This window comes from Pogoniulus pusillus, chromosome Z (assembly GCF_015220805.1).
Source record: "Pogoniulus pusillus isolate bPogPus1 chromosome Z, bPogPus1.pri, whole genome shotgun sequence".
In the NCBI taxonomy this organism is placed as follows: Eukaryota; Metazoa; Chordata; class Aves; order Piciformes; family Lybiidae; genus Pogoniulus; species Pogoniulus pusillus.
Genome location: NC_087309.1, coordinates 22584035 through 22609041, shown reverse-complemented (window position 1 = coordinate 22609041; position 25007 = coordinate 22584035). Strand labels below are relative to the sequence as shown.

At 43.5% G+C, this 25007-nt stretch overlaps 1 protein-coding gene across 5 annotated transcripts in view; it reads right to left on the bottom strand.

Moving 5' to 3' along the window:
• Nucleotides 1–12062: 12062 nt before the first annotated feature.
• The window catches only part of PIK3C3 (phosphatidylinositol 3-kinase catalytic subunit type 3), a 145378-nt gene continuing 132433 nt past the window's right edge, over nt 12063–25007 (bottom strand). For all 5 annotated transcript variants that reach the window (XM_064176495.1, XM_064176494.1, XM_064176490.1 and 2 more), the window contains 2 exons: nt 22667–22792; nt 12063–12825 (listed from right to left, as the gene is read on the bottom strand). In XM_064176495.1, the coding sequence (XP_064032565.1) occupies nt 12811–12825; nt 22667–22792 (141 nt within the window). In that variant the 3' untranslated portion in view covers nt 12063–12810. The remainder of the gene's footprint in view (nt 12826–22666; nt 22793–25007) is intronic.

The window sequence follows — 25007 nt, the reverse complement described above, 5'->3', positions numbered from 1 at the left end:
GTGGGTAGCCTCAGCCAATCTCTCAGCAATTTTCCTTGGGCTTTTTCCATACTGTTCAGCCCACAGCACTTCTGAGACTGTTAATTCATAACGTATTTTGTGCAAAACTTCTGCAATTGAGAGTGCCATCCTCATTGCAATTTGCTAAGATTTAATTATAAATATTAATTTCCCAATATGAATATTAATTATTATTTATTAATATTAAAACAATCACCAGATATCATGAACTTCAGCTGGATTATTGGTCAACAGCAAGCATTGACACAAAAGGTACTTATAAACACATAACTAAACAGTCTCAGCAGTCAGACCTTGGAAAATAGTAATGCAGAAAACAGGAAAATTCTAACTACGCAACTCGCAGTACTGGCTGTGGTCACAAAGTGGACCAAACATGCTTGCTCACTGAGCCAAAAACCTAGTCTAATCATAACTTATGGATAAGATCTGGCCTGAATATTGCTCACAAAAAATGGGCTGATTTCCCAAGTATGTTTCCTGTATAAAGATGCTTCCAAGCCCACAATTATAATCCTGAGGGGGAAAAAAAATAGTCCAAGACAGAGGGAAGAAAAGGAAAACTGAGCCTCTGCAAGCTGGTACTGCCGCAAATACCTGGCTGCTGTGAATAGCTTTGCTGCAGCCAGGAAGCCAGGTAATGAGCTGCTAATGGAAAAAGCCTCTTGAAAAAAAGATATGAAGAAAGGCCAGAGAAAGGGTTTGGTTTTTTTTTTTTCTTTTTCCACATAATTACTTTACTAAATACATTTTGAACATCAAACTGGCCAACAGGCATGAGTATCAGGAGTTTTGGTCGATGAATTTAAAGTACTGTGCCTTGTGTGAGCAACACATATATTCCCAAGAAAGTAGTAAGGTACATGTGGAGTAACTGTGGTGTTGGGTTGCCATCCCCTTAAGGCAGGCTTAAAGGAGCCAACCCCACACCATTTGTTTTGTCTGCTCCTCAACTCAAATCCTGGACCCTGCAATACAAGGAGGAAAGGCAGTGGACAAACTAGTTGTGCTAGTTTGACGCTAGCTAGAATGTTTTGGTGAGAAGAAATAGATTACAGGCTGTGAAAGGAAAACAATGATGATGTCTACTTTAATCATAGGCTTGCTGAGAAGTATAAGAACTAGAGTGCAAATATAGATAAGGGAGATACTCTCTGTTCAGACTGTGGGCTGTATTTCTCTCTCTAAACTAACCTGCCATCTCTTTGATTAATCCACCTGCTTCCTAACCCCCCTGGCCAACCTTACAATTGCTTTATCAACAGCATTAATGAGAGCAATTTTGCCTAAGACCCAGCTACCTAACCCTTGCTCTGAATTTTATTCATGTGAGACTGTGGTATTTATGTTGTGTGTAATCTTAGGTCTTATAATTTTGGATTTTATAATAATTTTGACAGCATGTAACAGAAATTCACATGTGGTGCCCTTAAGGACCCAGAAAAAGAGATGGGTATCCTTGAGTAAAGAGAGAGAAAGAAGCAGTCCGACTCTAAATAATTCTGTCTCAGAGGGAGAGCAAGGGGGGCCACTACTGCACCTCCTCCCATATATTCTGGGCATACTGACAAAGTATAAGTTGCTTATAATAACATGGCATATAGCCCAGGAACAGAGATAACTGCTCAGGCCCAAGATGTTCCTTCAATTAATTTGACTCCTCAGGCAGCAGAAACCCCTAACCCTAACTCGAACTCACAGGCCTTCGGTCAAATTCCGAATTCAGACCTGCTAGAAGGATTCTCAAAGTCCATTTCAGATCAAATTATCTTGGCCCCAGCCAAAGCTCAGGCAAAGATGTAACATTGGACAAGGAGTGAGTCTAAAGAGGACATAAAGAAGGGGACCTCTGGTGCACAAGAAGAGAAATAGGAGAGGTACAGACTTTGAGATTCAGCTAACATACTCAGATCTCAGTACTTGGACAAGAGGACCATTGCGAGATTTGCTACCAAGAAAAAGGATGGTTCAGAGGAGTTTAAGAGTGTTCTAAGGAAAGTTCTGTTTCTAGGCCAGAAACAACCAGAACAACAAGACGAAGAGGACAAGGATGACATCCAGGATTCCAATGATCCCCCTCAGAGGTCAGGGAAGTTAAAAATGAATGCTCAAGGGAATCAGGAGAGCCACTCCTAAGCAGGCTGGTGAGATACCACACTATTGATGCAAATGCCCTATAGGTAGGAGACACATCTGCCAAGCAGCTAGGGCCACTCATCAAGGAGAGTGGACAAAAACCTAGCAAGTCCTCTTGGAAAGGTTAGCTTGTGGACATGCCTCCTATTGGCTATGGCTATGAGATATCCTTCCCAAGATGATTTGCCATGGGCTGCTAAGAAGTGGGACACCACTGAGCAGGGAAATAAGCATGTGAAGGAGTTTGTTGTGAAGGAAATGCTTTATGAAGATCACAGCACACATGAGCCCGATGACTTTCTTGGAACAGCTCCCATTAAGAATCATAGAATCAAAGAATCAACCAGGTTAGAAGAAACCTCCAAGATCATCCAGTCCAACCTAGCACCCAGCCCTAACCAGTCAAATAGACCATGGCACTAAGTGCCTCATCCAGTCTTTTATTGAACACCTCCAGAGACAGTGATTCCACCACCTCCCTGGGCAGCCCATTCCAATGGGAAATCACTCTCTCTGGCAAGAACTTCCTCCTAAAATCCAGCCTATGCTTCCCTGGGCACAACTTCAGACTCTGTCTACTTGTTCTATTGCTGGTTGTCTGGGAGAAGAGACCACCCCCACCTGGCTACAATGTCCTCCCTTCAGATAGTTGTAGACAGCTATAAGGTCATCCCTGAGCCTCCTCTTCCCCAGCCTAAACAACCCCAGCTCACTCAGCCTCTCCTCATAGGGCTTGTGTTCCACACCTTTCGCCAGCTTTGTCGTCCTTCTCTGAACATGTTCCAGCACCTCAACATCTCTCTTGAATTGAGGGGCCCAGAACTGGACACAGTACTCAAGGTGTGGCCTGACCAGTGTTGAGTACAGGGCAAGAATAACCTCCCTCATCCTACTGGCCACACTCTTCCTGATACAGGCCAGGATGTCATTGGCTCTCTTGGCCACCTGGGCACACTGCTGCCTCATCTTCAGCCTACTATCCACCAGTACCCCCAAGTCCCTTTCTTCCTGGTTGCTCTCCAGCCACTCTGTTGCAAGCCTGTAGTGTTGCTTGGGGTTGTTGTGGCCAAAATGCAGAACCTTGTACTTGGTCTTGTTAAATGTCATCACATTGGCCTCTGCCCACCCATCCAGCCTGTCCAGGTCCCTCTGCAGGGCTCTCCTGCCTTCTAACAGGTCAACACCTGCTCCTAGCTTGGTGTCATCTGCCAACTTCCTGATGCTGGACTCAATCCCCTCCTCCAGATCATCAATAAAGATATTGAACAGGACTGGGACCAGCACTGATCCCTGGGGAACACCACTAGTGATTGGCTGCCAACTGGATGTGGCACCTTTCGTGATTTTTTTAAAGAGAAGAGTCAGACAATGACACTCATTTCAAGAACTATCTTTTGAAAAACTAGGCCAAAGAGCATGGTATTGAGTGGATCTACCACATACCCTGCTATGCTCCAGCTTCAGGGAAGAGTGAACACTGCAACCGTTTCCTGAAAACCACCCTAAAGGCCATGGTGGGTAGAACTCAATAAACCTGGGATAATCACTTAGAAAAGCAACCTAGTTGGTAAATAGTAGAGATTCAGTAAAACAGCAGGACCTGCACAATCAGACTTGGTCCAAACAGTAGACAGTGATAAAGTTCCTGTTTTATGTGAAAAGAATCCGTTAGGGAAAACTGTTTGGGTATTTTCTGCTTTGGGTGAAGGGTCTCGTGGAGGGCCCATAGGCCCGAAAATAGGCTTCTTTACACCTTCCCTTGCCTGGACATGTATTTTTGCCTGCACCAGAGGTAAAGAGGTAAAACAAGCACAAAGGGGCACAACAGACCTCGTGCCATGAAGTCTGGCCTGCCCAGGGCCCCTGATTGTGTAAGGTGGTTGTATAAGTCCCCACATGCCCAGCTCGTCCCTGCCTAGTGTAAGGCCCATGTAATTTCCATATTTGGAAGGTCCAGGCTTGTGGTTTTTTCCTATTATTTGCCAGCAGTGTGCCCAGGGAACCAAGAGAGCCAAAGGCATCCTGGCTTGTATCAGGAACAGTGTGGCCAGTAGGACGAGGGAGGTTATTTTTCCCCTGTACTCAATACTGGTGTTATAATGGGGACTAGTTGAAATCTGAGTTTGGGGTAAAATGCAATGAGGCCGATTTAAAAGTTATTAAATGATTTATTAATATACACAAAATAATTCCCCCAAACTTATTTACAACTATCCACACAAGTTCTTTGATGCAGTTAGCAGAACTATTGTACAGAATGTCTATATGCAATGGAATTTTGAAAGATTTCAGAAAACGTCTTTAATAGAGTCTGGCGGCTTAATTCGTTGCATGTGAGGTTGATTAAAATCCTTTAGCAACTTCAACAAAGAATGGAGAATACTCACTAGTCCTAATGTCCATGGACGAAAACATAGGCAGGAAAATATTAAACAGAAGTTCTGTGGCAAATTCAATGTGGGCTGCAAAGTGGAGTCAGCTGCTGGCTGAGGTGGCTTGAGGTAGCTTGAGGCGGCTGAGGCGACAGGCAGGCGAGTGGCAGGTCAGTGAGGAATGAACGAGCATGCCAGCACCTTATACCCATTTACCCCCATTTACAGGGTAATGGCCAAGGCTAATGGTCTCATTGGCCACACAATCAACCAATCACCTCCGTCAATCACCCAAGTAGACACAAAAATGGAAGAATCCACAAGCTACTGTCTTTCATAAAATGGTGGGGTGCATATGCCTACCACGTGACAGGAGCATGGTCCCCATGAGGTCTCTCTCAGGCAACCAGACTAAGTTGTCTGGGTTTCTTTTGTCCTGTTTTCCTGCCTCTGGCTGCAATGCAGACAGGCAGGAAAATAAGACAGGACATGCTTAAGCCCATTTTTATATCCTTTAGGATTATTCACCACAACTGGCCAGGCCACACCTTGAGTCCTGTGTCCAGTTCTGGGCCACTGTGGTTGTTTGGGTGTTCCCCGCCCCCCCACACTTTAGAAATACCCAAACTAGACTCAGTCGGGCTCTAGGAATATAAATGAAGCTATTTATTTACAGCTAGCACAATATACAAGCAGTTACTTACAATATATACAGTTATATACAGAAATAGACAAGGTAAAAGGTAATACAGAAACACAACTCCCCTCCCAGAAACCTGAGTCCCCAGAAGGGGCTCTCAACCACCCCTGCACCTTCCCTCTGCCCCTCTCAACCCTACCCCAGTCCTAAAGAAGAATAGAGGTTCAGCCAAGAGGTTAAGAAGCAAAGTTAGTGGAAGGTGAGGTTAGGGAGATGTAGCTCAGTCCAAAGACAGAAGCAGAGTGAAGAAAATGGTGAAAGTGTTATCTAGTGTTTACCCTTCTTGTTCCCATACCTCTCAGCGAGACTGTGAGGAGAGTACACATCACCGTGGTTCTTTTTCAATTTTCTCAGCCTATGATCTAGTTTTTCTCACCAAAACATTCTAGCTTGCTTCAAACTAGCACAGCCACTCAATTCAAGAGAGATGTTGAGGTGCTGGAATGTGTCCAGAGAAGGGTAACAAGGCTGGTGAAAGGCGTGGAACACAAACCCTATGAGGAGAGGCTGAAGAAGCTGGGGTTGTTTAGCCTAGAGGAGGCTCAGGGGTGACTTCATTGCTGTCTACAACTACCTGAAGGGATGTTGTAACCAGGTGGGGGGGTGGTCTCTTCTCCCAGGCAACCACCAATAGAACAAGAGGACTCAGTCTCAAGTTGTGTCGGGAGAAGTATAGGCTGGATATTAGGAGAAAGTTCTTGCCAGAGAGAGTGATTTGCCATTGGAATGGGCTGCCCAGGAGTGGGTGGAGTCACCGTCCCTGGAGGTGTTCCATAAAAGACTGGATGAAGCTTTTAGTGCCATGGTCTATTTGACTGGTTAGGAGTGGGTGCTAAGTTGGACTGGATGATCTTGGAGGTCTCTTCCAACCTGGTTGATTCTATGATTGTATGATGTGATTCTATGATTATATTTAGGAAGGACACTGAGATGCTCGAGCGTGTCCAGAGAAGGGCGACGAGGCTGGTGAGAGGCCTCGAGCACAAGCCCTACGAGGAGAGGCTGAGGGAGCTGGGATTGTTTAGCCTGGAGAAGAGGAGGCTCAGGGGTGACCTTATTGCTGTCTACAACTACCTGAAGGGTGGTTGTGGCCAGGAGGAGGTTGCTCTCTTCTCTCAGGTGGCCAGCTCCAGAACAAGAGGACACAGCCTCAGGCTGCGCCAGGGGAAATTTCGGCTCGAGGTGAGGAGAAAGTTCTTCACTGAGAGAGTCATTGGGCACTGGAATGGGCTGCCTGGGGAGGTGGTGGAGTCGTCGTCCCTGGGGCAGTTCAAGGCAAGGTTGGATGTGGCACTTGGTGCCATGGTCTAGCCTTGGGCACTGTGGTAAAGGGTTAGACTTGATGATCTGTGAGGTCTCTTCCAACCTTGGTGATACTGTGATACTGTGATTCTATGATTTGGCTGACTGCCAACCTGACTGGTCATTCTAGTGCTGTTGCACAGTCCAGCATAAACACAGGGTATTATTTTAATTTTAAATCACGAGACATAGAGAATAACCATACATTAATTCATAATGCATTTATAAGCGTTATATGTAACACTTGACAAACTTTTCTACAAAATGTGATGTGCTGTAGAATCAGGATGATGGTATCTTTTGATATTTAACAGGGAATCACGCCTCGTCTGCCTTGTGAACTGGTACAGAGCAGCTCATACCTGTATCCTTCATGATTAGTCTTTGACAGAGGGAAGAGAAAGTTTTCATCAATGCAAATAGATGAAATCCTGGAGTATAGACAGTGGAAAAGGCTGGGATTCAGGAATAAAGAACTCAGAAGCCTGGAAAGCCGAAGTCAGTCCAGTCTTCAGAAAGTGCAAAAGAGCCAGGAAAACTACAGACCACTCAGGTTCACATACATCCCTGGAAAGGCAATGGAACAGCTTGTTCTGGAGATCAACTCTAAGCATGTGAAACAAAAACAAGGTGCAACTAGCATGGATTTACCAAAGGGAAATGATGTTTGACAAATCTGACAGCTTCCTATGATGCTAAGACTGAATGGGTAGATACAGTAGGGCAGTGGCTGTTTTGTACCTTGATTTTAGCAAAGCTTTAGACACCTTCCCATAACATTCTTTTAGGCAAGCTCAGAAAGTGTGGATTAGAAAAATGATGGATGAGATGGATTGTTAACAAGTTGAACACAACAAGAGCTGAGAGGGTTGTTGTACACAGCCCAGTTGAAGACATACAGCTAGTGGTGTTCCCCAGAGGTTAGTACTGGCTCCAGTCTTATCTGACATCTTCATCAGTGATCTGGATGAGGGAATAGAGAGTACCCTCACAGCAACTTTGTTGGTGGTAATACTCTGGGAGGATTGATTGATGCACCAGAAGGCAGCCATTCAACAAGATGTGGATGGGGCAGTGCTGTGGAGGGCCTGTAGGCCCAAAAGCAGGCGTATTTATGCTTGCTCTGCCTAGACATGCCTCTGCCTGCACCAGGGGTAAATGAGAACAAAGGGACACCTGACTGTGTAAGTCCCCACATGCCCAGCTCGGGCCTGCCTGGTGTTGGACCCACGTGATTCCCATACCTGGAGCCCAGGACTGTGGGTTTTACCTACGGTGGTAGTGTTCGGCTGACTGCCAACCTGATTGGTTCATTCAAGTGGCCAATGAGGCCATTTAATCTTGGCCCACAGTTGATAAATAGGGTGCATGGGCACATGTGCAGGGCCTTCTCCACATTACTTGCAGCTCTGCCACATGCTTGCTTGACTACCTGCCTTTGTATGAGTGCCTGGTGTGCACACTGCCGTGGGAAGCTGGAAGCAGACCCACTTGTCTGCGTTTGATCAGCCTGAGGAGCAAGCCTGGACCCGTGCTAAGACTGCATGGAATCCTGCCTCTGCACCTAGAGATCCTGCCTCCGTACCCCTGGAGAGAGAGCCAGCAGGATCCAGCAGCAGTGAGGAGCAGAGCCTGCCATTTCCACTGACACTGGAGGATTCCAGCCTAGAAGTCCACAGGCAGAGATCCTGAAGAATTGGACACTTGCAATAGGCTGACGCAGCCCCGGAGGGTGATTAATAATTGATAAAAATTGTGAGTAGATGCCTCTGTAATTTCTATTACCTCTGCCATAAAGCAGAGAGCAGTTTTCAGCTCAGCTTTGCTGGGCAAACAGTGTAGGTCCTCAGGCGGCATTGAGTCACGGGGAAACTCTCTTTCTCTGTGAATAGTTTATAATTTAATGTTTGCTAGTTATTAATAAGCTTTCTGTAGATTTATATCCTAGAATGTCTTCATAACAGTGTAAAGAACCCTGTAATATTAAAGTTCAGTGGTTGGGGGTGGCAAGAGTTGAAACATTGGAAGTTAATAAATATATATATTTTTATAAATATCCTCTCGCGTTAATTTCTCCCCTCCGCCAAACCAGGCATAGGCACTGAGAAACCCCATCTGTGACAGGCAGAGAACTGGACAAAGGAGAATCTATTGAGGTTCAGTAAGTGTAGAGTCCTGCACATGGGGAGGAATACCATCATGCACTAGGGGCTGAAGTGCTGGAAAGAAGCTCCATGGAGGAGAACCATGGAGTCATAGTGAGACCATAAATTATGCATGGGACAGCAATGTGCTCTTGTGTCCAAGAAGGCCAATGGTGTCTGGGGGTGCATTAAAAAGAGGGTGTTCAGTAGGCCAGGTGAGGTTCTCCTCTGCCAACCCCCTCACTTCCAACCCTTACCACTCTGTAATTCTATGATTCTACATCACACAAATCAAAATTGTGTGAGCACTCCAGATCCCCCTTAAAAAAATTATTAAAAAAAAAAAATTGGTAGAATTTTCCCTGAACATCTGAGAAACTCATGCTCTCAGAAATGTCCTTAAAAGATACTACAGAGTACTGTATGAAGAATGAGTTCATAGAAAATGGAGGCAATAACAAAAATATGCACTTCTTCCCAATGAACCAAGACCAAATGAAACCCACAAGAAAATGAGTTACTACTTCTCCAAAGCAGAGTCAGCTAAAGGTAAGAGCTATTGTCATGGATCCTCTGTGGTACTGTTTTGCCAACTAATACAAATACTAATTAGGTAGGGTCATACACCTCATCTAAGTCACACATCAGGTATAGAGGAGTTGAACCAGTGTGGTGCTTATCTAGCAAATTTGCGTAGTGCTTAAGTAACTAAGGGACCACCACACCACTAGTGGACTTTCCTCCATCAAAATTCTTCTGGTGTTTGCTAGAAGCAGCAGCACACTGTAAGACTAATTGACAAAGATCAGTCAGATTCAGATTCAATTGAGTCTTTTTTACATTCATAATAGTGAAGGATTTCTTCCTGAGTCATTAAAAAGTACTACAATGTGAAAGTCCCCTTGAAGAGATCCACAGACTTATGAAGAGTTAATTACACTGATCGTTCAAAACAGATTTATTATGGACCCAACAGATGGCACAAAAGTAATTTTACCAGTGGCCTTATTTCTGAGCAAGCAAACTGAGAAATAAAAATATTTGCAGAAAGCCAGGATTTAAGAACACAATCCTATGGTATGCCATGTATCAGGAGAATACCTCACTGGTGATGACCATAAAATGGTTGAAAATTACCAACATGGTACACATGATGACCTGAGCAGTGACAGGGTGGAGATTAGGTGGTCTGTGTTGCCATGGTACTGCGGAGAACTGAGGGGCACCATCCCATTCTTCCACTTACCACCTACAACACTGCTGACCAGAAGAGTTACACCAAACCCATGTTGTGGAGGGCTCGAAGGCCCGAAAATAGGCTTATGTCTTGCCCTGCCTGGACATGTTTTTTGACCGAAACCAGAGGTAAATACATTAAATGGATAAAAAGGGCACAATAGACCTGATGCCACAAAGTCTGGCCTGCCTAGTGTCTATGTTGTATAATGTGGTTTTAAACATGTTGTGCAAGCCCCTACACGCTTAGCTCATGCCTGCCTAGTGCTAAACCCATGTGATTCACCATATTTGGAGAAAGTCCAGGCAAGTGCCTTTTGCCTATTGTGGTATTGTTTGGCTGACTGCCAACCTGACTGGTTATTCTAGTGGCCAAGGGGCCATTAATCTCGGCCCACAATTAATAAATAGGGGCACACAGATAAACAACATGTTTGGATTCCCCTGCTCACACTCACTTGCTAGCACAGGCTGCCTTGCTCGCTCGCTCACTCATTATTAGGCTCAGACTCACCAGCACTGTATGCCTACTTGTTTTGCTGTTATTACAGAGACAGAATCTCCCATAGTCTCCCAGCCAGCTGTGCACACTTGCACACCATTGTGGTGAGTTATCAGGACCAAATCCTGTATTACCTGCCTTTACCTACAGAGCTCAGACTCCCGAGCAGCTTTTGCACCCTATTGTATGCCCGCTGTATTATCATTGCCTGGTAGCCACCATTGCTGCTGAGTTACCAGGAAGCAGACCCACTTGTCTGCACACGATTGGACTGCTAGCCAGTGTCACATCGTGCTGAGACAGCACGACATCCTGCCTTCTGCACATGAGATCCTGCCAACAGTCCCTGAACAGAGCATCCAGAAGAAGCCAGCAGCACCAAGGCAGAGATTGCATTCTTCTCCTGGGGAACAAGGTCAGAGACCATCATTTTCCCCAGAAGCCAGGAGGATTTTCCGTTCCCCAGAAGCCGGGAGGATTCCAGCCTCAAAGTCCACAGGCAAAGCTCCCCTAAAGTTTGGACATTAGTAATGGGCTGTGACATAGCCCTGGAGGGTGACTGATAATTAATACAGAGTTGTGAATGAATGCTTTAATGCCTCTGTAATATCTATTGCCTCTGCCATTAAGCATAAAAGAGTTTCCAGCCCACTCTGCTGGGCGAATAGTATATAGACACCAAACGGTATTAAGCCACGGAGAAAAATCCTCTCTCTGTTTATAGTTTGAACTGTTTGTTAGTTATTAACAAGTTACTGTTGAGATTAATCCTAGAATGTTTTCATAACCATGTAGAATCCTTTTAATATTAAATACAGTGTTTGGGGGTGGTGAGAGTTCAGAATATTGATTTTAATAAATACATATTTTTATAGAATATTATCTCACACCAATTAATTTCTCCTCTCCGCCACAATCAGCGTGGGAGGCAGAATACCCCTCCGTGACAATCCAAGAAATGTCTTAGGTAACTGATAAAGGAACAACTGATGACCACCAGGAATTACAATAACTTGACTACTGTCCCACCCACACACTGCACAACAGCACATAATGAGGTATAAATAGTACCCTGATTTCATATCTCATTTGGATGGGATTTAGAGTGTGACACCTAAAGACAGAGATCAATGGGTTTGTCTCCCTCATACCTCCAAAAAGGAGTGGATTTTGCTAAGATCTGTGACCTGGTACACCAGCTGCTTCACCAGGAGACCATTTGTGATTGCAACTGTACTTTAGAGACATACAGCAAATCTATGGTTTAGTCGATTTATGTTGCGTAATAATCCATACTGCTTGTGTGCTTGACTGCTTCTTTTCAATGTGCTGGACCTACTGGTGGACCTAGTGCTTCTGTGTTCATCCTACAGTCACAGCAATAATTGGCATCTGTTAAGTCCAGCCTCCCCAAGCCGCTCTTATCTCTGAGCATTGGTTAGAAGACAAAGGGATTAATCTCTTATCAAATTAAAATGTTCAAGGCTAGGTTGGATGTGGCTTTGAGCAACCTGGCCTAGTGGAAAGAGTCCTTGCCCAGGGCTGGGGAGTTGGAACTAGATGAACTTTAAGGTACTTTCCAACCCAAACCAGTCTGTGACTCTCTGTTTTTGTGAAATTTATCCTCCTCTAAATGTAACACTCATGACTGCAACAACAAAGAGTTTATTAGAAACAAGAATATATAATCACTGTACAGAAAACATTCAGAGTTAAAGTGTGAAATACCAGATAGCTCACTGAACATTCCTGTTGCTGAGCCTGTTAGTGATATAATTGGCTTCCTACAGCTGGTTAACTTATCACTTAAAAACATTTTTGTAAGCAGAGAAGAAATGATTGTCCTTTCCAAAGGATAACATTGCCTAAGCCAGGGAATAAGTATCATACAAATTATATTTAAAACTCACTCAAGGAACAAAGCCAGTGGGAAGGGAAGGGAGGAGACTAACATAATTTTGTTGGTTTTCTGCAAGGAAACTGTAGTCTTACACCTGTAACTCTGCACACACTTGTGTTCACTACAGCAATCATTTCTATTTTAAAATAAGAAAATATATTAACAGGTACAAGAATTTACCATCAAATACAGCCTCTTCCAGTTATCTTTGGCTTGAGAGGAAGTTGCTTACTTCAACCTTTGAAACTTAAATGTATTCAGAAATGCCACAGCATCCGAGCTCCAAAGATGGTATTAAAACCCATTTTCTTCTAAAAAATGGTTGCTTTGAAACCTTCAGTGAACACAGACTCATAAAGCACCTCTACCTCTTGAGCCCTCAATTTTCGACACAATCAAACCTGCAGCTGTTGCAGTCCAAAACTGCTTGTGAAGTCCACAGGGGCTTGAGAAAGTCGTGAGCATATGCTTGTTTCCACCACAGGCAGGCAAAACGTTTATTTTCTCCAATACTAAAAAAAAAAACAAACAACAAAAAAACAACACAGCATTTATTTGATTTACTATCAAAGAACAGCAATTATGTGTGAATTGATCTCTGTGTTTAAAAGCATAGTAAAATGCTTTAAAGCATGAGACTTTAACAATCTTTCAGAAGAACAAACAGCATTGAAAACAACTCCACCAATCCCTTGATAAATGGTTTGACCTAATCTATACAATCTCACTGGCAGATTTCATTGGGGCATCCAACAGGAGGAAAACAGAAGCTTAATCTTGAAGGGAAAGAACCACAGCTGCACCCTGGGATGCAGTAGCACTAAAACCATAACTTGGAGATATTTTAACTTGCAGTGTAGACTCAGTTTGCTCCTAAGCAGACAACAGCTGAGCATTAATACAATACCAAATTCTGCATTTGCATTTTATGTGGGACACCTCCTTATCCTCCAAGCTTCCACTTTTTTCATCTCCACTTTAACACTTCACACTTTATTGCAACTGATTTGTCAATTTACAAAGGAAATAAAATGTGAAATGAGTCATTTCACTTGGGGACTATTTCTTTCTTCACAATAAACAATGCTGCTAAAATAAAAAATATTCAAGGGAAAAATGACTATAGAGTTTTCATAGGACAAAGTACTTTCCTCTTAAACATTATTGTACACCAATAATTTATTCTAAATATTATTTACTCTTGAGGTAACAGTTTTAAAAAGTATTACATAAAAAGGTCTCAAAAGTATTTGATAATAAATTAGTAACAGATTAGAATCTAAATGCTTAAAAACACTGCTTTGAACTAAACTCAATTTACACCAGTGTTACAAAAAAACAGTATCAAACTGAAGCCAAAGTACCCAGAAGAGTTTCACTAACTACAGAGTGGCATACAGGAAGGTGATACACAACTGTTACCAAAACAGCAAACCTTATTAAAAAGCTCTTAACTGCTGTAGTGGGTAGTGTAGAGCAAATACCCACTGTCAAACAACAACAAATGGGAGAGTATGTCAAATGAAAGAATGGATGGCAACAGGTCAAAAAATCTACCGTTTAAGTACATGTCATAAGATCTGTCCAGAGTTTGTTTAGTTGCTTTTTTTTTTTTTTTTTACCAGGCAACTCATATTACAACTAAGCACAAAGATGCTGGCAATTCAATGCAGCACTATATATGAACAAACTGAAAGCTTCAACTGGCCACTGTGTAAGATGACCCCTTTACAGCAAATTCAATGATACATTAATTGTTCAATTGTTCCATGATTTACAGACTCAGTGAAGACTAGCAGCACCTTCTTAAGAGCTCATCGGAGAAAAGATGATTTTGACCAAAGAAGTAATAAATATCACTAAAATGTAGCTTATCTCACTTGTAATATAAAGAGAATAGATGTTATTTACACTGTATTTTGATGGATTGGCTTGTAATTTTTTTTTTTAATACAGAGCTCAGATCCTAAGACTTGTCAACTACTACTTGTGACTATTCTTTTTGTATCCTATTCACATTTTAAAGCATCCAGTGTTCCTGCAGGAGTAAGCCTGCGAGCATAACTGTTTACAAAACATGACCAAAGGCAATAAAGCAAACTCCAAAACACACAGAAGAATCTGACATCAAAAGATGACTTAAGCACTTGCAAAGCAATACACTTCTGTTCTCAGTCTAGGCACCCAATTTTGAAAGTAAAAAAAAAAAAAGCTAAAAGTGCACAGATAGTAAACTCAGAAGCAGTGCATGTCAGAGGAGAGTTCAGAGTCTCAAGGAAAACAGCCCCATGTGCTAGTTTGAAGCAAGCTAGAATGTTTTGGTGAGAAAAACTAGACGATAGGCTGAAAAAGGAAAACAATGGTGATGTCGCCTTCCCTCAGAGTCTTGCTGAAGAAGAATGTAAACATTAGATAACACTCTCGCCATTTTGCCTTCACTTTGGGGCTGGGCTTTGACTGAGCTGCATCTCCCTAACCTTGCCTGCCACTAACCTTGCTTCTTAACCTCTTGGCTGAACCTCTATTCTTCCTTAGGACTGAGGTAAGGTTGAGAGGGGCAGAGGGAAGGTGCAGGGGTGGTTGAGAGCCCCTCCTGGGGACTCAGGTTTCTGGGAGGGGAGTTGTGTTTCTGTATTATTTTTACCTTGTATATTTTTGTATATTTCTGTATATATTGTAAATAACTGCTGTATATTGTGCTAGCTGTAAATAAATAGCTTCATTTATATTCCCAGAGCCGGCTGAGTCTACTTTGGGTACCTTCTAAAGTGTGGGGGGGCGGGGAACACCTAAACCACCACACCCCAAAGTCTGCATGATGGAACTGGACATCATCCTGCTGGAGAGGTAAGGAAAAAAAAAAAAAAAAAAGGAAGGTAATTGTATCAGGTCTGCAAAAGTGGTTCTCACATCTGCTTATTTGGCATCCAAAGTGCAATTCCCACTGTGGGCTTGCTTTTTAATTCCCAAAATACAAATGTAAAAAGCAGTCAGTGCCTGCTATCTAACACACCATTTTGGGAGCTAAAAGCAAGAGATTTAAATACTTGGGTAATTTTCGATATCCTGAACAACTCTTGTCTTGCTGTTATAAAAGCAGTTCTAAGTGCTGAAGGAAGGTCAAGGAAGAACAAGTCCAAAAAGAAGCAAAGGTCATTTAAACCAACCCTTGAACTTTGAATTAGAGCTGTTAACTTCACAAATGCACTAATTACCTGGGAGAGTATGGCAGTCACCTAAAACTAATGAAGGGGAATTTATGAAGGGGGAAGGTCATGATACAGGGGGAAACACAGCACAGAATGAAGAAAAGGCTGAAATGTTCAACAGCTTCAATAGACTTTAGTAGTAAGACCAATTGTTTGATGGATATCTGTATCCATATGCTGAAAGATAAGAATAGGGAGAAGAATGAAGGCCTCATAACACAAGACAAGTTGGCTAATGAACTGTTACGCCCCTTTGACACAGATGGGGCCAGGTGGTGTACATCTGAGGGTACTGGGCTTGGAGCTAGTGAAATGTTCACTAAGTCACTTTCCATCACTTATCAGAAGCACTGGCTAGCTGGAGAGATCTCAGCTGACTGCAATTTAGCCAATGTGATGTCTCATCTATATGAAGGGCTGGAAAGAATATAAAGGGAATTACAGAGCTGCCAGTCTGACCTTCTGTGCTGGGGAAGGTCATGGAGATCATACTGTGTGCTATTATACTTCATATGCAGGGCAAATAAGTGAACAGTATCATGGATTTATGCTGGAAGAGACCTTTAAAGTCCAATGCTATGCAGTGAACAGAGATATCTTTAGCTAGATCAGATTGCTCAGAACCCTGTCCATCTTGTTCTGGAATGTTTCTAGAGACAGATTATACATAATCTCTGTAGACGTGTGCTACTCTTTCACTACTTCACTGTAAAAAAGTGTCTTCTTTATATCTACCCTCCTTTAGCATAAAAGCATCACCCCATCTCCTGTCACAAGAGGCCATGCTAAAAAGTCTCTCTCCACCTTTCCTGTACTCCTTGTTTAAACACCGAAAGGCTGTAATAAGGTCTCCAAGGACCCTTCACTTTTCCAGGCTGAACAACCCCAACTCAACTAGCATTCCTTTATAGAAGTGTTCCAGCCCTCTGATCCAACAGATTCATGACTTTCCTGCACTGGAAACAATACTGCAGGTGAGGTTTCACCAGAGTCAAGTAGGGGAACAGAAAGGTCCAGAATCCCCTAGTCTGAACCTGTTGGCCACACTGCCTTTAAGAAGGCCCAGGACAGAGATTGCTTTCTTTGCTGCAAGCAAACACTGCTAGGTCATCTCCACCTTTTAACCCACCAGAACCCCAAAGTTCTCCACATTGCCCAGCCTGCACTAGTATCAGGGGTTGTCCTGAATCAGATGTAGAATCTTGTATTTGCTCTTGTTGAATCACATGAGGTTCTCACACAGACCCACTTCTCATGTTTGTCCAGGTTCCTCTGGATGGCATTCCCTTTCCTCAGGTGTGTCAGCTGCACTACTCAGCTTAGTGTACCTTCAGTCTTGCTGAAGGTGCACTCATCAATCTCACTACACCATTGACCATACTGCTCCCAGTATGGACCTCTCAGAGATGCCACTTGCCACTGATTTCCATTCAGGCATTGATCCATTGAGCACTGATAGTGGCCACCATCATGTGCAACTTATCTACCAAACCCTCAGGGCTTTTTCTGTAAAGTTGCTTCCCACCTCATCACCATCCCTCCTTGCCCATACTTGGGCATGGGGTTACTCTAAAGGCAGTGTAGTACTTAGCATTTCCCTTTGGTAAACTTCATGATGTTCCTGTGTGCTCATTTTTCCATCCAGTCAAGGTCCCTGTGAATGGCAGCACACGCTTCTGATGTGTCAGCTACTCATCCCAATTCTCCATTGTCTGTCAATGTGCTGAGGGTGCAATTTGCCCCATCATCCAGGTCATTAATGGTCTCTGTATTCCCTGGAGTATACCACTAGTGACTGGCCTCCTCGTATGAGTTCTTGTCTCTCATTACAAGTCTCTAACCCAATCAGTTTCCAACACATGTCAGTGCCCAGTTCTTTAGTCTATGTAGTATCAGTCTGTTTATGAGAATATTATGGAAGACAGTGTCAAAGCCTTCCAAAACACACAGTAAAGAATATCTTCAGTTCACTGAACTAGCAATTTTATCCTGTCTGTGCTAGTTTGAGCCTAGCTTGAATGTTTTGGTGAGAAGAACTAGATTACAGGCTGTGAAAGAACAACAAGGCTGATGTCTTCCTCACTCACTGGCTTGCTGAGATGTATAAAAACAAAAAGCAAAAAGCAAAGATAAGACACTCGCTTCTACTTCTGCTGGGGAACTGGCTGAGCTGCATCTCTCTCTCTAGCCTCTCTGCTGTTTCTTTAATTAATCCATTTTACTTCCCAAGCCCCTGGCTGAACCTCTATTCTTCCCTGGGACTGGGGTAAGGTTGAGAGGGGTAGGGGGAAGGTGAAGGGGCAGTTGGGAGCCCCTCCCGGGGACTCAGGTTTCTGGGAGGAGTGTTGTGTTTCTGTATTTCTTTTTACCTTGTATATTTCTGTATATAACTGTATATAACTGAAAATATCTGCCTGTATATTCTGCTAAACTGTAAATAATAAGCTTCATTCAATTTCCAGAGCCAGCTGAGTCTTGTCCGGGTGATTTCCAAAGTGTGTGTGTGTGGGGGGGGGCAAGTAACACCCAAACCATCACAATGGTTATCGGGCTGGTCAACTGTTGCTTTCTCATTTATAAATCCATGCAGGTTCCATTCATCACTACATTGGAATTCTCTTATTTCTTAACAAGCAGAATGTATTCTCACCCCTCCCTCAGTGCGGTTGGAAATTCAGGCTCTTCTATTCTCATAGCCTTGTGAAATACCTGGTCAATTTTCTTCTTGTCAGCCCTGACATTGTACAGTTTACTGATCTCCAACAGCTCCTTGACGATTAGACATCTCACCACTGCACGCTTCCTGCAAGAAGCCAAATATCCACTGCACCACCCACACCCTACAGCCTCAACTCTGAACAACTGCATTATCTGTCAGGATCTCTAGACTGAAGTCTCTGAGAGACATAGGGGATGGAAGATCACATAATGTCCTGGAGTCCTGTACCCCTAAATTCCTCTCCTGCCCAGACTTCGGGGGGGAAAGGGGAAAAGCCGCCTGGTTTCCCCCCCCCTCGCCTGCCCTGCAGCCGAGAAGGGGGCGGCGACTGCCCCGTGAGTTCCCGCGCTGGAGCCAGGCTGGGATTGGCCGTGCGCTTTCGCGCCTAAAGTGTGGTAACTCTGCCCTTTGTCTAGCGAAGGGTATAAATATTGGGGGTCTTCCCGCCTTTGGGGTTCCCGTTTTGGATTTTGCGTGTGCCTGGACGAGTTCGCTCACTCTCCTGTGCCTGGACTGCAGAGAGACTAAGGATTTGCTTTACTGTTAGGCACACACCTTTGTCTGCCTAACGACCCTTAACGACCCTTAACGACTCCTGCAGCCGCTGGAGGAGGAAGACAGACCGCACGAGCCAGCCTGAGTGAGTTATTTGGCTTAGCTTAATTTAGTGAGAAACCGCTATTAATTAATAGCTGAGTCCTTTTCCAAAAACTGACTTCCAAATATATATAGTCAGATTATTAATGGTATCCTTGTAGAATTCTCATGCAACTTAACCTGTTTATCAAACGAAATTAATCTTTGTATATATAGTTGTGGGGGCGGGTTTTGTAAAAATAAAAAATATCTATTTTTGATAAATTCTCGACTCGGCCACGAATTATTACTGCCCTCCGCAACATTATGGCGCAGTGTATGCAGGGTAGTTCAATCATAGAATTTCTACAAGAAAAGGGATGCCTAATCACAGGTCTTGATTTAATTTGGGCTCAGAAAAATTGTAAAAATCCGGAGAAAATCCTGGGAAAATTAGCTGAGCGCTCAGACCCTGTGATTACAGAGTCTCCAACGGAGCATTTCTCTGTTGTTCTGGGGTCAGTCGTGACCCAGACTCTGGCCGAATTTGAAAATTATGAAAAAATAATTCAGGCCTTGGAAAAGGACTTATTAGCAGAAAAAGCTAAGAGCCAAAGTATCTGGGAAAGCATGCTGGCGCAGACAAAGAGCCTGACCGCGGCACTGACTGCCCGGATGAAAGAAAGGCTTGTAACGCCTGCAGACACCACCTCTTCGGTCTCCGTGTCTGAATTTGAATGGAGTGATTCGCGGGAATCGGGGAGAAAGGCAGAGAATGCCCCGAGGGGCTCTTCGGGGGAGAGGAGTTCCCCGAAACCAGGCACAAAAGACTCTGCCAGAGACTCAGAGAATTCCTCTGCACATGCCTCGGTGCAGCAGAAAGCCTCAAAGCCACGCAGAAAGCGCAGGTCCCGACCGGACTCTCCCGTAGCTAGCGGTGAAGAGAGCTCCGGTGAGGAGGACGCCGCGGTGCAGAAGCACGTCCTGCCGGTAATAAGGATTGAGTCCGTGAAGGGCAGGAAAGGCGCTGCAGGGACCACCGTGATCAAAAAACAGTTCACAGATGCACAGCTCAGTGACTTACAAGTCAAATATGCGAGAGATCCTGGGGACTCAGTCGCTGACTATGTGTATCGAGTGTCCCGAGCCGGTGGGGACCGGGTCCTTCTAGACTTGCAGGAAGCTGCTGGAGACTGGGGGGACGATGTGTTCCTGACACGTGAACCCGAGGGGACACACAGCCTCACCGCTCGGATAGCCTACTGGGCAAGCAGTGTCCGCCCAGCCTACCGGGGGGAGCCGACGGAACTAAAGGTCACCAGCTCCTCTGAGCTCATCACTGCTCTCCGCAGACTTGCCTGTGTCCAGGCTATCTATGATAAGGGACATTATGATTGCCCATTTTATGCCCCTGTGGACCCGGAGAGACTGCACCCTATTATGAAGGGTTTGCCAGCAACTCTGCAAATCCAACTAATGAAGAATGTTGAGAAAATTGAATGTGTGCTTGGAGAAAATGCAGAGAACGATGGTGCTAAAGAGCACGTAATGACTTGGGCTGAACTGTTAACTGACTTGAATGCCCACGGGCTGCAGTTTGGGTTTGGGTCTCCTGAAGGAAAAGGGGGTGGGGAGAGACAGTCTCGTGCTTCTCCCCCCGAAAATCCCAGGACTCTGCACAGGCAGGTCCGGCCAGTGCAGGACTGCCCCCCCAGGGGGACCGGTCCTTCAGGCTTCTCCCCGAGGGGAAGGGGCAGAGACCCACAGAGTGACTGGAGACCCAGAGAAAAGAACAGTTGGTATAGACAAGCCCTGACTTTAGGGGTACCAAAGACTGTTTTAAGGCAGCTGGCAGACTGGCAGCTGAAGGATCTAGTGCGGTGCCTTCAGAAATCGGCTGCAAAATCCAGAGGCAGCCGTGAGAAACCCAGGGCCAGCGGCTCGCCCAGCGGTGGCTCCCAGAGCGGCTCGCCCAGAAGCGGCAGCCCCCCCGCTGGGAACTGCAGCTCGTCCCCAGACAGAAAGGTTAACCCTTTCTCGTCTCCCACACGGGAGGCAAAACACTGAATTAGTGTAATAGTGGCTCGGCAGCTTTTAATGGTCAGCAGTCACGGGGAGAGCTACAGAAGCCCCCAGAATAAAGACCTGCTGCCTAGGTGAGCCACGTGGTCACTGACCACCTGCCCCAGTACAAAAGGCCACCGGATTAGTGCACGGTGGATCGTCCCCAATTATTAATTGTCAAGCCTGGCCTTTATAGGCCGAGGCAGATTTTGTCTCCTTACAGGTTAAGGTCGAGGCAGAGGACCATTTGCTGACCACCTGACCAGCACCTGGGAAAAGGAGAACCAGCTACACGAGAGATGGAGTCATATCACCGGGGTGGCCAGTGGATGATGGCATCAGGACCCACGGACTGTGACCTCCAGCCATGGACTCAGAGCATCTAAGGCTCTGCCATGAACTTGGTTGCTCTACCAGGAACAGAGCAATCTTCAAATTGACTGTGTAGCTTTATTAATACTGTTTGGGCTATTGTTAAGCCTTGTTAAGTATTGTTAAATATTGTTGGGGTGATTAATGTGTTACCTATTGTTAATGTTGGAAAAGGCTAAGCCATATATATATATTAATAGGTTCCTAAATTGAAGGGGGATCACCTCTCACTCAAGTTCTAGACAAAGATGCTCATTACCGCCGGGGTGGGATGTCCTGGAGTCCTGTACCCCTAAATTCCATTCCTGCCCGGTCTTCGGGGGGAAAGGGGAAAAGCCGCCTGGTTTCCCCCCCCCTCGCCTGCCCTGCAGCCGAGAAGGGGGCGGCGACTGCCCCGTGAGTTCCCGCGCTGGAGCCAGGCTGGGATTGGCCGTGCGCTTTCGCGCCTAAAGTGTGGTAACTCTGCCCTTTGTCTAGCGAAGGGTATAAATATTGGGGGTCTTCCCGCCTTTGGGGTTCCCGTTTTGGATTTTGCGTGTGCCTGGACGAGTTCGCTCACTCTCCTGTGCCTGGACTGCAGAGAGACTAAGGATTTGCTTTACTGTTAGGCACACACCTTTGTCTGCCTAACGACCCTTAACGACTCCTGCAGCCGCTGGAGGAGGAAGACAGACCGCACGAGCCAGCCTGAGTGAGTTATTTGGCTTAGCTTAATTTAGTGAGAAACCGCTATTAATTAATAGCTGAGTCCTTTTCCAAAAACTGACTTCCAAATATATATAGTCAGATTATTAATGGTATCCTTGTAGAATTCTCATGCAACTTAACCTGTTTATCAAACGAAATTAATCTTTGTATATATAGTTGTGGGGGCGGGTTTTGTAAAAATAAAAAATATCTATTTTTGATAAATTCTCGACTCGGCCACGAATTATTACTGCCCTCCGCAACACATAACCACTGGGTCCTATGTTCTGGGGTACAGTCAGCACTGCAAAAGACACAGATGCTGTTATGAGCAGCATCCATGTGCCCTGTGATACAAGTTGCTGTGTCTATTAATGATTAAAATAACTCACTGCAATGCACAGGCAAGGAAGTCTAGCAAAGGTAAGAATGAAAAGTTTATTTTCATTCATTTACTTTGGGAACAAAAGCTAAGGCAGTTCCAGATCCTTATCTCAGAACTTCAGCTTTCCAACTGATGTCCCACTTAGCATGATTATTAAGGTGTGTGAAAAAAATTTTCAAGGACTACTAAAAGCTTGCTCACCAGTTCTTGTAGCATGAACACATTTTTAACTTATTTGCAAATTATTTGAAACATCGTAAGCAACAAAGTTTTGAACTTACCTCTTACAATCTGTCACTTTACTCTGCCTCCAGAGACCACCTACTGATAAAATATCTCACCTGTGCAAATTTGTGTATCTGTTCCACCACAGCTGCAAAGAGGGCATGGACACTTTCATCGATTAGACTCTGCATATAATGCACAGCTTCTTCATCAGACAGGTCCAAACGAAATTTGTCCTGTACCTGGAACAGAGGTAGAGATGACAAAAATAAAACACACAACATTCTAACTGAAATGTACAGCAGCAAATGATGATACAGTTACAAGATACTCTCACAATACTTGCAGAAAAGAAATTGCTGCCATCTAATGCATATTATTTCCACAAAGACAAATTTCAAATGATGTAAGCACTTGTGGAGAACCCTACCTTCAATTACTTCAGTCATGCGTAATGAGCTATGTAAAACAACATCAAACTATTTCTACACAAAGTATGTAAATTCTAGTTTATCTGTGAGAGTCTATTTTACACAGTCTTTCTACTGATATAGAATGCTTCACATCCTACGCAAGCTGTTTCAGTGATTAATTGCCCTATTTAATAACTGAGACTTACCTATCTGAATTGGTCCAATTTCCATCTCAGTTGAGCTCATTAAAACTTCTTATGTTAAAGAACTGTCCAGCAAATTCTCTTTCTTATCATCTAAATTGCCTCTTAGCCTTCTCCTGGATAGAAACAAGCCTGACTCTAAGACAGAATCAAGTCTTCCCTGAACACCCATTCACTTTTACTTAAGAACCGACAAAAATGTAAGGCAAATTATTTCAACAAAGTTTTTAGTGAGTATATATTTGTGAGATGATAGTACCATCTCTTGCCATTTTGTATTTTTTCTACACACCAAGGATACCGCATATACAGTGCCTCCCTCCTTATGATAGCAAAATACTCAAAATCTCAGTTTAGTATTATTTTGTATTCCATTAGAAGGCAGTGCATTCTGGAATACTGTTCTTCAGTGCTACAACAGCAAGTGTAAATTAGCTTACCAAGTATGGAAATATAATGCTGCTTCACATAAAATACTCTTATAACTCTGTTGCTGATACATTTGAAATTAACATATTTTTTTTCAACTTACCCTCAAAAATAAGTTTGATTAGTTTAGATTAAGCGAAAAAAAGTTCAACTCTTAAGGAAGCAAGTATATCATGGAGAAGTGTAGAAGGTATTCCAGGCTAATATTGCATAACTTTTATCTTCATAAGCAACATGCTGAGAAGGAAGTTTATTATCTTTCAGAGACATAATAGATGTTTGACAGCCAATGAAGCACACAGTAGAATCCTACTGACTTTAATGGACTATTCACATATGTACAATCATGCACAAGCTTAAATACCTCCTCAAACTAGGGCACAGACTCCTATTAGATGCATTTTCAGTCTTGTAGAAAAGGTGAGATGATGAAGTGATGTAAATGACTGAGTAAAACTGTGAAGTAGATTTTCAAATTAAAAAACCAACCAACCAACAAAAAAAAAAAAAAAAAAAAACCCACATTACAGTTCTCTAATAATCAAGCACTTGGTAATTGTATAATCTGTTCACAGAAGCCCTTCTCAGGAAGTCCTGAAATTAGCGCTTTGAATTAATGTATGTAATTAGTGTATGGAATTAATGACAACTTGTACCTAGTTTTTACCTTTGCAGGAGCAGACTGGCACACAGATACATATAAAAACAAATCTAACCACAATTAGATCTTTAAATCAGTCTGCAATTAACAGCAGGATTAAACACTGCTGAATACTAGATCTTTTTATGGAAAGTTTTTCAGCATGGCAATTAAACCTGACTGCTGCAACCTATCCAACACAAAACACAGCATGATAAAAAAGCACCTAGTGACTAATACACATTAACTTACAGTTCTTGTAATAATACCAATAGGAATTCTTATTTGAAATTTCTGCATTCTGAAGAAAACAATCTAATATAGAAGTTCCTCACAGAGAAGGTGCAATTAGGAATATGTTCTTTCATGGTGCAAAAGTAAAAAGTGAACTGGGGAGTAAGATTCTAATGCTTTACATAATTATCTTATTCTACAAACTTAAGAAAAATTACCCTCATGAAGGTATCAAAAATATACCATCTGAATTATTTACTGAAGAGGTCTCACTCTGATGTTCAAAATTAAGTGAATTGTTCTAAGTTAGTCATAAGTATTTGTCAAAAAGAAAACACTCGATGAATTATTGTTAAACCTTTGCTTTTTTTCCCCACACAGTATACACAATTTTAAACAATAGGTCTCAACAGCAGAACTTAAAAGATGAAAAGGCTGGATAAAGAGCTAAATAGTCTGTGAAGATACTGGTATTCAAGGTTTCACATTGTCCACATCCTATCCCTTGCACAGTGGACAGCTTACTAACAAAAATAAA